Source organism: Anabrus simplex, chromosome 1, assembly GCF_040414725.1.
Source record: "Anabrus simplex isolate iqAnaSimp1 chromosome 1, ASM4041472v1, whole genome shotgun sequence".
Classification (NCBI taxonomy): domain Eukaryota; kingdom Metazoa; phylum Arthropoda; class Insecta; order Orthoptera; family Tettigoniidae; genus Anabrus; species Anabrus simplex.
In genome coordinates this window covers 429,817,086-429,829,819 of record NC_090265.1, presented here as the reverse complement: position 1 = coordinate 429,829,819, position 12,734 = coordinate 429,817,086, and the positions used below count along the sequence as shown (strand labels likewise).

Genomic DNA, 12,734 nt, shown 5'->3' with positions numbered 1-12,734 from the left:
CCTTCAGTCTTTTGATTTAGTCCTTGTGCAACATGTTCCTTGAAACAATCCCTCACACTCTTTCCTTTCAACTTGTCTGGATCCCATCTCCTTACATTCCTTCCTTTCTTCAGTTTCTTCAACTTCAGATGGCATTTCATGACCAACAAGTTGTGGTCAGAGTCCACGTCTGCTCTTGGGAAAGTTTTGCAATCCAACACCCGGTTTCTGAATGTCTGCCTTATCATAATGAAGTTTATTTGATACCTTCTAGTGTCTCCAGGTCTCGCCCACATATACAGCTGTCGCCTGTGGTGTTTTAACCAAGTATTAGCAAGGACTAAATTATGATCAGTGAAGAATTCAACCAGCCAACTTCCTCTTTCGTTCCTTTGTCCCACTCCAAATTCTCCTACTATATTACCTTCTCTTCCTTGGCCTACCACTGCATTCCAGTCTCCCATCACAATTAGATTCTCGTCACTCTTTTACATATTGTATTAAATCTTCTATCTCTACATATATTCTTTCGATTTCCTCATCATCTGGTGAACTAGTAGGCATATAGACTGCAATAATGTGGTAGCCATTGGTTTAGTGTCTATCTTGACAACAATAATCCTTTCACTATGCTGATCATAGTAGCTTACCTGCTGCCCTATTTTCTTATTCGTTATTAAACCAACTCCTGCATTTCCCCTGTTTGATTTTGTGTTGATAATTCTGTAGTCACCTCACCAAAAATCCTGCTCTTCCTGCCAACGTATTTCATGTGTACCAACTACATCTAACTTTTGTCTTTCCATCTCCCCTTTCAGATTCTCTAACCTATTACAACGATTCAAACTTCTAACATTCCACGCTCCGACTCGCAGAATAATCGCCCTCTCGTGTAGTCCCCAGCCGGAGATTGGAATGGGGGACTATTTTACCTCTGGAATATATTACCCAGAAGGAAGCCATCATCAGTATATCATTCATACAGAGAGAGCTGCATGTCCTCGGGAGTTAGTTATGCCAGTAGTTTTCCGTTGCTTTCAGCCATGTAGCGGTATCAACACAGCTAAGCCATGTTGAGTATTATTACAAGGCCATATCAGTAATTCATCTAGTCTGCCCCCTTTGCAACTTCCAAAAGTCTGCTACTCCCCCTTTCGATGAACCCTTCGTTAGTCTGGTCTCTCAACAGATACCCATCCGATATGGTTGCACCTACGGCTTGGCTATCTACTTCATTCGGACGCACAAGCCTCCCCACCGCGGCAAGGTCACGTAGTTCGCATAAGCACTGCTTATGATTTCCAAAGCTTTCTTCAATTAAATCATGAGAACGATAATTTCTACTTCTCCTAGTGTAACTTTCTTTACCAATCTATTCCGTATAATATATTTTACCAATAATTAATCAAAGATAACACTACTCCTAACATAAATATAATAAACCTAATAATTACTTACCAGTTTTCGTCATAATTCTTGACACTAGAGGATGCTATACAAAATCCACGGTCTCCCTATTACTTTATACTGGGAGTCTAGGATTACACAACACTTTGTTTCCATACACTAGGCAAATGGGTTGAAACTCCCACTGTCAGCAGCCCTGAAGATGGTTTCCATGGTTTCCTATTTTCACACTGGAAAAATTATTGTAAGTATTGTAAAGGTGGAACTTTTAACGTTAATATCTAACTGTTCAGCAGCTGCTCTTCAAATAGACTGATGCTTGTGTATGCTGGTTCTAAGAGTAGATTTATAGATGGCGCTGAGCTGAAGTTTAGAGCAGGAAAACAGCAGGAGCTTACCATGGCCTAATGAATGGGGTAAATTTTTATAAGTGGATGAGTGATATACACCTTCCTAATCTCCCCTCTAGAAGTGTTACAATAATTGACGATGTGCCTTACCACAGTACGGAAGAAAACAAAGTACCCTCTCAATATGTCGCTAAAAGTGGTGTGAAATGGCTAAAAGAAAACAATGTGATCTCTTATTAAGGAATGAAGAAACTTCAGATTTCTGAATTGATCAAGGAGTTAAAAAATCCAGAAAAGAATGGCGGTTTGATGGGTAACTATGATTGCATGGACGTGGTTCTACGCCTGCATTCTTACATGTGTGAACTCAGTGCAGTTGAACTGGCCTGGGCCAAAATCTAAAGAACTGTACAGAAGCAAAACATTACGGGTAACACCTCGTTCATGAAGCTGCAGGAAGTGGTGGCGAATGCTATCGCATCAGTGACACCCATCGTTTGGGAAGAATTCGATAAACATGTCATCAAACTGGAAAGCAAGTTCTGTGAGAAAGATGGGTTGTTGGGCAGTGCAGTAATGACAGTTTTGTTGTATGCTTACTAATTATAACACAGCAATATACATGAGTCACCTAGAGACGGAAATTAGAGAGATTTGTCCATAATTCATTTGAGTGTTTACATATGTGATCAGGCAACACAGAACACTACCAAGTGTGAAGTCAGTATTGTTTACAAGTTGCTTTACGTTGCACCGACTCAGATAGGTCTTATGATGATGATGATCATGATCATGATTATGATGGGATAGTAAAGTACCAGAGTCATTGTTTCTGTGTAACAAGTAAGAATTGGTCTGTATGGATAGAACAAGAAGTAGAACAGGTAGTTCTTGCTTGCAGTCACATTCCTCATTCTTGCATTCTTCTGATCTCCCAACAGTATATGGAAGTGGTAGTGTAATGTTTTGGGCTGGGATTATGCATGGCTGTTGCATATCTGTGATATCAATTTAAGGGATGTTAACTGCCCAGCAGTGTACCGATTGAAATTCTTTGACCATTTGTACAACTCGTTACAGATGAATGTGGTGCTGAATCTATTTTTGTCAACAATAATGACCACCCTCATTGAGGAACTTTACAAGAGAGGTGGGTATCAGTCATATGAATTGGCCAGCTAATTCACTAGACATGAACTGCAGTGAGCATGCATGGGACAGGTTGAAAACGGTTGTTTTGTCTCCAACCTCCTCAGACACTCCCAGACCTCATTAGAGTTGCCCAGATGGAATGGAACCTTCTTCCTCAAGATGACGTCAATGTACTGATTTTAAGCATGCTTCAATGTGTCAGAATCCTGAACAATGCCAGAGGGGCCATACATGGTAAAAATGATTATTTACATTTTATGGCCTTCATTGGACCACTGTAGCCAACTTTATACAAAGAATTTTTCAGTTTCCTGTCAGTCCAGTACTTCTTCATTCTCTCGGATCTTATCTTTCTTTCTTCATCGTAAATCACCTTTCCTATTGTCTGTTTGTTGATTCTGGTCTGGTTTGTTTGTGAGTTTCCTGATTTTGTCAGTTTTGTTTCTTAGGTCTTCCATTGTAATTCGTAGTTCATCTATATCTTCCTTGATTTCTGTAATCCACTTAATGTTGTACTTATTATTCCATAATTTTTCTGTTATTCTCCTGATGATCCTGTTCTCTCGTGTCCTGATTAGATGTCCAAAAAGTGAAATGTGTTTCTTCCTGATTGTGCTCATTACTGGTTCTAATAATAATAATAATAATAATAATAATAATAATATGGCCTCAGTTACAGTGTTCAAACATTTTAATTTGATGCCATCTGGCTACTTGCTCGTTAATTTCGATGTTTTGTTTTACTCTAAGCTTACTAGATGGCATAGTAAACCGAATCACTCTTTGGTGTCTATGGCTGAGTTTTAATTAATTTTGTTGGGTAAACGCCAAATGTCTCGCCAGAGATCTTTTCCATGTCAACATCATATGATATGGAGTGTTGAACAGACTTTTTCCTGGCCTTCAAAAATCCGACTACCTCTGCCCTCCCAAGTTTGAACAAAGTTGTAAATTTTCATTATTACTGTTTTTGTTATACTGCGTTTATTATACATCGTGGAAGAAAAACATTTGAGTTTGTAAAAGTGTACACTTATAGGCTGTGTGTCTTTATGGCACAGTAAAAAACTCTCTCTAACTTCATTATTGCATTGCATCATTGTTGTTCCCACCCTTTTTTTCTTCTTTTTGGCAGTGTATAATATGTTTCCTCTTTATTGTGATTTTGTTCTTTGCAATATATTTTTTGGTACTATATTCTTTACTAGGTGGAGCCAAGATGGCGACAAGTTCAGAAGATTCTGCGTCTATTGCATCTTTGGAACAGCAACATCAAGATTTGTCTAAGTTGACTGAGGAGAGGAAAGTTTATGTTCGAAGAGTATCAAGCAGAATTTTTAACTCTTGTCAACGTCTTACAAGTCCTGATTCATTTCCACACCTTTTCCATTGTGTCATGCTTGTGGGCCTGAATTTGGATAGTGAGAAGAGAATTAAAGTGCCTTACATTAAGACGAAGTACCCACCTAATGTAAGTTTATTATACTTCTAGTAGTAATAAGGGAATGATCAACATTAATGCTGTTAAAGTTTGATATTCTTAAGAAAGAACATGACAGATTTGGCAGGAGTGAATAAAATGGCCACTTGGTTGATTCCTATAGGCTGTTAGATGACGGAGTTGCCACTGAGTTCTGCTGATATCACATGGTCACTTCATAGTTTCGGTGTTATATTTATTTAAAAATATGTTTTAAATATGGTGATTACTGTTTAGGAGGATTCTTCGTCACTTCTTTGTCCTGAGTGGATATTTTTATTCTTGCTGTTAATTAATAACCCCTCCCCCCTCCAACCCCATTTCACTTCAGCCCTTGAAGGGCCTTGGCCTATCAAGCGACTGCTGCTCAGCCTGAAGGCCTGCAGATTACGAGATGTCATGTGGTCAGCACGACAAATCCTCTTGGTCATTATTCTTGGCTTTCTAGACCAATTCTAATCATGTAAACTGAGTGGACCTCGAACCAGCCCTCAGATCCAGGTAAAAATTCCTGACCTGGCTGGGAATCGAATCCGGGGCCTCCGGGTAAGAGGCAGGCACGCTACCCCTACACCACAAGGCCAGCGCTGTTAATTAATACCTCTTTTAATTTAGTTTTTTGTTAATGAATAACTCTTATTATTGTTAAAAATTATATAATGATGGTTTGTTGTTGAGGGATGCCTAGAAATTACCCTCTGTGTAAATGATCTTCCTCTGTTCTTGGTTTTTAAAGACAATGGATCAGATGCATTGTATGAAAAGATTTTCACAATCTGCTTTACGTTGCACTGACACAGATAGGTCTTATTGCAGCAATGGGATAAGAAAGGGCTAAGAGTGGGAAGGAAGTGGACGTGGCCTTAACTAAGCTACAGCCCCAGCATTTGACTGGTGTGAAAATGGGAAACCACGAAAAACCATTTTCAGGGCTGCCGGCAGTGGGGTTCGAACCCACTGTCTCGCGAATACAAGCTCACATCTGTGTGCACCTAACCACATGGCCAATTCGCTTGGTGTGACAAGTTTGACATAGCATAATGTTCAACATTCTGTTTGTAATGGGTCTCGATAGTGCTCTAGTATCTACCTCTATAGTGAGAGTTACAACTTTAAAAAAAAAATTTTATGGCCTTCATTGGACCACTTTAGTCCATTTTACAAAAAGGTTTCTTCAGTTTGATCAATTAAAAAGTTCAGTATAAAGACAGCTTTATCCTTTGAACATCACATGTATTAACAATGACTAACCAAACCAAAAAGATCAATTATGAAGGACCATCAGACAATAGTGTGTGCGTAAATTACATTCAAGATTGTTTCGAGCCAGCCATGTTTTCCAAAACATGATCAGATATGCAGCTTGCCTAACTTCCTACCAATGTGGTGTTTCTTATATCTGTCTTGTGGTTGTATTCAATAGATTATTTACCCCTTGCTGTACTTACTGAATACACTAGCAAAATCTACTTGTGCTAGTTAAATTTTGTTTCGCAATATAAGAATTCTGCCCTCATACCACTACTGTAGAGTGACAGGTACTGTTTGGGAAAAGGTTTCCAAATGTTGCCAAGTTTATACTATTTTGCTGTACTCTTTCTTTCTCTCAATAGCTCCTTTTCTTACAATGTACACTATAGGCCAGTAACTGAAGGCCTTTGTAACAGCAGAGGCAGAAAGCAGGGAATTGACCATACTGATTTTTGAGGGGGTTAGTTCAGAGTTTCTTTGTCAGTTCCTTTGCAGCTTCCCTAGTCAGTTGTTTCACCTCTGTTGCTGTGACAGTTCTGATGTTCCTAGCCATGTGACCCTTCACCTGAGCCCATATCAATTCTGTAGGTGGAAGTGGCAGTGATAAGGAGGAAGATGAACTACTTTATGGCCATATCTTCATGTGTTTTCATCCACACGATATTGAGGAGTTCTGAGTCTATTCTTGTGTAGATCAGATTTGGCAGAATACTCTTTGTCATGCTATGTTCTGTAGGTACTCCATTGCAAAGAAACCAGTGAATTATTTCATCCTTCTTGCCAACGACTTGGTGGTTTGTCAACTTCACTGAAGGGTGGGAGGCATTGTCCATCATTATGACACGATTTTCATTTATGCTCGGTAAGGAATGAGTTTCAAACCCTGCACAAAATGTTTACTGATTCATTTCTTCCTTGTCATCTTCCTTTTGTATTTAGAAAACAACTTGGGCATTATTGGTAATACAAGTAATGATCTTCATAATTGCTCCATACTCATTAACAAATTGTCATACAAAATTTTTCTTTTAGATAATTCAGTATATTTTTCTAGAGGAAAAATTTTATATAACACTTATTGATAACAGGTCAATGAGCAGTTCTAGTATGAAGAAGAATTAGCATACCATCTACGCCAGTAATATACAATATAGTACAGTGTGCGGCAAAACTGTCTCTGCAGTGAGCTCAGAGGCGCTTTGAGTGCACTTAAGTTGGCAACAACAAGGCAACAGAGCATTGACCTTGTACTTTGATCCGGTACTGTCCTTGAACAGGTCTAGTGTGAAATTTATTCTAACAAGTGGTTGTGCTTTTGAAGTCAGTATGTTAACAATTGAAACAAGAGTTTTAATGGAATACATCTTCTGTGAAGGTGACAAGGTTTTGGAAAATGTTAGATTTTTGTGAACGTCTTCCAAATTCGGTATGTCCTAATCGTGATGTGGTGAGAGATTTAAGTAAATTTTGTGGAACTGGATCTGTGCACGACGCTCTGAGAAGCGGTCGGCCTAAAATTTTAACTTATGCCAGATTGCATGAAATTTCTAATGTAATGTTAATAATAATTTCGTGTGGCTATTTCTAGCCGAGTGCAGCCCTTGTAAGGCAGACCCTCCGATGAGGGTGGGCGGCATCTGCCATATGTAGGTAACTGTGTGTTATTGTGGTGGAGGATAGTGTTATGTGTGGTGTGTGAGTTGCAGGGATGTTGGGAACACCACAAACACCCAGCCCCCGGGCCATTGGAATTAACCAATGAAGGTTAAAATCCCCGACCCGGCCGGGAATCGAACCCGGGACCCTCTGAACCGAAGGCCAGTACGCTGACCATTCAGCCAACGAGTCGGACTGATGTAATGTTGGGGAGCCATTTTAAAATGAATATATATTTAAACAGATAAAGTGTTTTTCATTTCTCAACAAGTCAAAGACTTGCGGGTCTGTTGTACAAATTATTAAAACCGTATGCAATCAGATTTGCTATAATTATTATAATATTATGGTAAGCTAAAATTGAAATTCATACCATAGTTATTAAATAATTCTGTTCATAAAAATCTTTGTGCTTAATTTAATACACTTCATAATTCTGCATATAATGCCATCATAAACAGATTACAAGAAATTATGTAGTGTCCTTTTTGACAGTCTTGTTCAGTGAAAACGAGCCTGAAGAAGTGGAAACGTACAAATGAAGTCCTTAAGCTATTAACATGAACTACGTTTCCTAGTTCAAATGCGGAACCTCTGAATAATAATAAAATATAATAGTTATAATATCTCGGAAGGAAGGCAAGATATAAGATAAGATCATGTCCAGTAATGTAAGTGTTCATATGACTCACCTCAAAAGGTCGTTGACTGAGCGAAGCGCATTAAAGCACTATGAGCAACGATCTGATTGAGAAGTGTCCACAGTGGGTTGGAACTGGAAAATGCCGTAAAGTGTAACAAGTTTTCCGCAGTGGGCCAGCATATACATGAACTAAAACACAAATTCACAACTATAGACCAAGACATTGAGAACCTGCAGATTTTAGGTAAAGGAACTTTGCTTGATGTTACAGAATGTTGCTATATACACTTAGATCAATATTTCAATCCAAACCTTAACTAAAATGAGATTTCCAAAAAATCTAAACTTCTGTTTGATTTTTCAAAAACGTACAAGTTCCAGCCAGTAGTTCAGTGTTTCATGCTACGCGTAATAGTTTTGCTCGCTATTCCTTTCCCCACCCCCCTGGATCCCCCTTACACTACCAGTCCTCAGTCTCTCCTCCCACTTACCCTTATTTTCCCTCTCCGGTCCCAACCCACTGTGGGGACTTGAACTCAAATCAGATCATTACTCATAGTGCTTTAATATGCTTCGCCCAGTCAACGACCTTTTGAGGTGAGTCATATAAACATTTACGTTATTGGACACGATCTTATACCTTGCCTTCCCTCTGAGATATTATAATAATTATTATATTTTCTTATTATTCACAGGTTCCGCATTTGAACTGGAAAACATAGTTCTTATTGATAGCTTAAGGACTTTATTTGTACCATTCCACCTCATCAGGCTCGTTTTCACTGAACAATACTGTCAAAAAGGACACTACACAACTTCTTGTAATCTGTTTATGATGGCACTATATGCAGAGTTATGAAGTGTATTCAATTAAGCACAAAGGGTTTTATGAACAGAACTATTTTAATAACTATGGTGTGAATTTTAATTTGAGCTTACCATAATATTATAATAATTATAGCAAATCTGATCACATACGGTTTTAATAATTTGTACAACAGATCCGCAAGTCTTCGACTTGTTGAGAAATCAAATTAAAATAAGGTGGATTTAACTCACTTATTTTAATTTGGTTTAATCAAAGTTCAATACGGACCCATAAAATAAAATTAATTTCTCTTGTTGAGAAATGAAAAACACTTTATCTGTTTAAATATATATTCATTTTAATTGTATTATGTAGGTGGATCAAAAGGTTAGTTGCACTAACACGCCGCAGCAGTGCGCTGTGTGTCTCAAACATGGGCACAGCGGAGAAAGGGACAGACACTGCCCAGACGTCTGTTAGGCAGGTCGCTGTGGTGTCTCGTCTAGTATTGTGTGAATAGCGGACAAATGCAATGGCGCGTCAACTGGACGTTCACTCCAAATATGAGGTGCGTGCAACAATCCGATTCCTATGGGCCAAAAGGAAGAATTGCATGGACATTCATTGTGAAATTAGTGCTGTGTATGGGGAGTGGGCCAATTCCTGGCAAGGTATCGTAAAGTGGTGTCGGCAATTCGAAGCCGGACGCACGGATATCACGGACAACCATCGTGAAGGCAGGCTCGCAACGTCTAGGACCCATGCAAAGGTCAACAGTGTGAATGCGATCATTAGACAGAACCGGCGCATTAAACTGAGAGAAATTGCGATGCAGCTGAACATGTATGGCAGTGTGTTCACCATTATTCACGAGGACCTTGGATATCGTAAGTTGTGTCAAAGTATGGTCTCACGTCTTCTTATTGATGAGCACAAGGGACAACGTTTCCAGTTCTCCCTGACATTTTTGCAATGCTATGCCGCAGACGGCAACGGGTTTCTGCGGCGAATCGTCACAGGCGATGAAACGTGGGTCCACCACTTCACCCCCGAAACGAAGAGAACATCAATGGAATGGGTGTACCCCTCATCAGCACAATGAAAGAAGGCCAAGGTTCAACCTTCAGCCAGTAAGGTTATGGCAACAGTGTTCTTTGACATGGAGGGTTTGCTGCACGTGGAATTCATGCCGAAAGGAACGATGATCAACGCGGTGTCTTATTGTAAAACGTTGCACTGGTTGCGTAAAGCGATTAAAGAGAAGCGCCAGGGGAAATTGAGCACCGGTGTGATTTTGTTGCATGATAACGCAACACCTCACAAGGCCCACCAAACGAGAGAACTGCTGCAGCGTTTCAAGTGGGAGGTCTGGCAACATCCACCCTACAATCCCGACCTAGCGCCGTGTGACTTTCATCTGTTTGGTAAGCTCAAAACGGAGCTCGGTGGTCGACATTTCCAGACCGATGAGAAGGTGAAGGCCGCTGTCTCCGAGTGGTTGCAGAACACTGGAGGAAATTTCTATGCATCCAGCATCGACAAGTTGGTTGTGAGTTCGCAGAAATGTTTGGAGTCTCTTGGAAACTATGTGGAAAAGTGACGTTACAGTGTATGTCATTATAGTCGTGTTGCTGTTGTATAGGTGGTGTAATAAATGGCCGTAACTGGGAAGTGCAACTTATTTTTTGATCTGCCCTCGTACATAAGATCTTAACTTGTGATAAGGTTAATGTTTATAATATTTATATGGTTGCCAATTTTCCAATGCCTCTGTTCAGCTGATGATGATGCAGTATAGCGTCGAAACTACTTCTGAATAAACGTAATATGTTGTAATTTACATCTACACAACAAATTGTATAGTATTGAATAAGGTGGACCCTAAAACTTTTCAAAGCTTTGTAAAGCGCTCCTAGCGGTATGTTAGAATATTATTTTGTCACACATGATTGACATTATTATAGGTTATTGTTAGCAGAGACTGCTAAGATGTAAACATGTGTAGTAAGAGACAACTAAAGCTTAATGATAACTGCGGGACAAATGTTGTTATAAATTTTAATTTGAAAGTGTGCGAGTGTGCTTAAAACATGAACGAATGGACTGCTATATCACAACATTCTGTATTATTCTGATATGAGTGCAATCTAAGGCTCCTACTTCACCGGGTAAATGTGATAATTGATATGTTTTGAATGATTTTTGGGCATTCTTTTCCTGCGGGGAAAGTAATGTAATGCCTTGTTAAAGCTGCAATGGCAACAGAAATTCTTTGCAGAATTCTATGCACTCTTGTCTTGCACAAAAGTGTCTCAAGCATAATATATAACAAAGAGAAGCCAGACCCTGCAGTCAGCCGATTTCAATAAGTTTCAATGTACCTGTAGAGGAAGGGGGACACTAAACAGTAACTTGTGTATAAGGGATTAGGTCAATACGCTTTCGTTTTTGAAAAAAATGAGGTCGAATGTCATGACACAGGATCTGCTTCAGACAAAGTGGAGGTGATAAGAACACTAAAAGGTGAACAAATTTTACTTAAACGTGTCAGGTCTGCAACCTAATAATTTCTGAACAATTGCTGAATCCCCAATTCCAATGCAACACATATGTACTTGGAGTTACATCACAGCCATACAGAGTGGTGGCCTAGTGGTCACTGTACTTGTCTGTGAACCTCGTTACGTGAGTTCGAGTCTCGTCGCAGCTATAATTCTTGTACAAAATAAATTAATATTTGAGGGAACATGAAGGTAAAAATGGGAACAAAAATATTATTATCGAGCTCGATAGCTGCAGTCGCTTAAGTGCGGCCAGTATCCAGTAATCGGTAGATAGTGGGTTCGAGCCCCACTGTCGGCAGCCTTGAAGATGGTTTTCCGTGGTTTCCCATTTTCACACCAGGCAAATGCCGGGGCTGTACCTTAATTAAGGCCACGGCCGCTTCCTTCCACTTTCTAGCCCTTTCCTATCCCATCGTCGCCATAAGACCTATCTGTGTCTGTGCGACGTAAAGCAAATATAGCAAAAATATTATTCAAATTGCAGTACATTTAATTTGCTACTTGTAATTAATATAAGCCTAAACTTTCTCACATTTACTGCTGGATCTTTCTCTCTCTCTCTCTCTCCCTCTCTCTCTGTATATATATATATATAAAATTGAATACAAAACTCAAGAATACAAACCTCCGCTTTACCCTTATATAAAACAAACCAACAACATGCATATTTTCAACTGAGGAAAGGGCACGATGATCGGAGCATCTGAAGAAGTACTGGGAGGACCGCAAAGCCCGAACAATCCCTTCAAAGAGACCTGAATGATGGACCGACTAAAGTGATCCTATGAGGTCATAAAAGAAGAAGAAGAAAAAAATAAAGTTCACTGCAGTTTGCCTAATATTTTTATTCACATTTTTTACCTTCACGTTCCCTCAAATAATTTAATGTGTATAAAAAATATAGCTACGACAGGACTCGAACTCAGGTTGTCACGGTTTGTAGACAAATACGGTGACCACTCGGCTACCGCTCCGCTTAACTGTGTTGCAACTCTTCAGGTATATATGCATTACATTGGAATCTGTGGATTCATCAATTTTTCAGAAATTATTAGTTACGGAGTGTCCCCCTACAGGTACATTAATTAGCTAGTAGGAAATCGATTGGACACAGGGTCTGATCTCTCCTTATAAAAACTATAAGCTACTGCTGCACTGGAGACACTGATAAGTTTCACTCTGTTGGAAACTCTAACCTATTTTCAATTTCTTCTAGTACCTTGTTCATTATGGCTTTGGTAATTAGATATCTTTGTAGAAATCTTTCTTCTGACAACTCTAAAGAGTTTTTTTTTTCTTAGTATGGGTCATCCTTGCCTTTTTCAGTTTATAAATAGTCTTCATACAGCAGTGTTGCTTCAAACTTATGTCTTCTACATGCCTCCATTTTGAAATTTTAGCAGCTGTTAAGAGGTTTAATACAGGCCTGCTGCAATGTTAATTT

The 12,734-nt window shown here is 39.3% G+C and overlaps 1 protein-coding gene across 1 annotated transcript in view; it reads left to right on the top strand.

The window, feature by feature from the left end:
- The window catches only part of LOC136866951 (uncharacterized), a 182,527-nt gene that overhangs the window by 45,529 nt on the left and 124,264 nt on the right, over nucleotides 1-12,734 (top strand). The window contains exon 4 of the mRNA XM_067144046.2: nucleotides 4,097-4,359. Coding sequence (XP_067000147.2) covers nucleotides 4,097-4,359 — 263 coding nt within the window. The remainder of the gene's footprint in view (nucleotides 1-4,096; nucleotides 4,360-12,734) is intronic.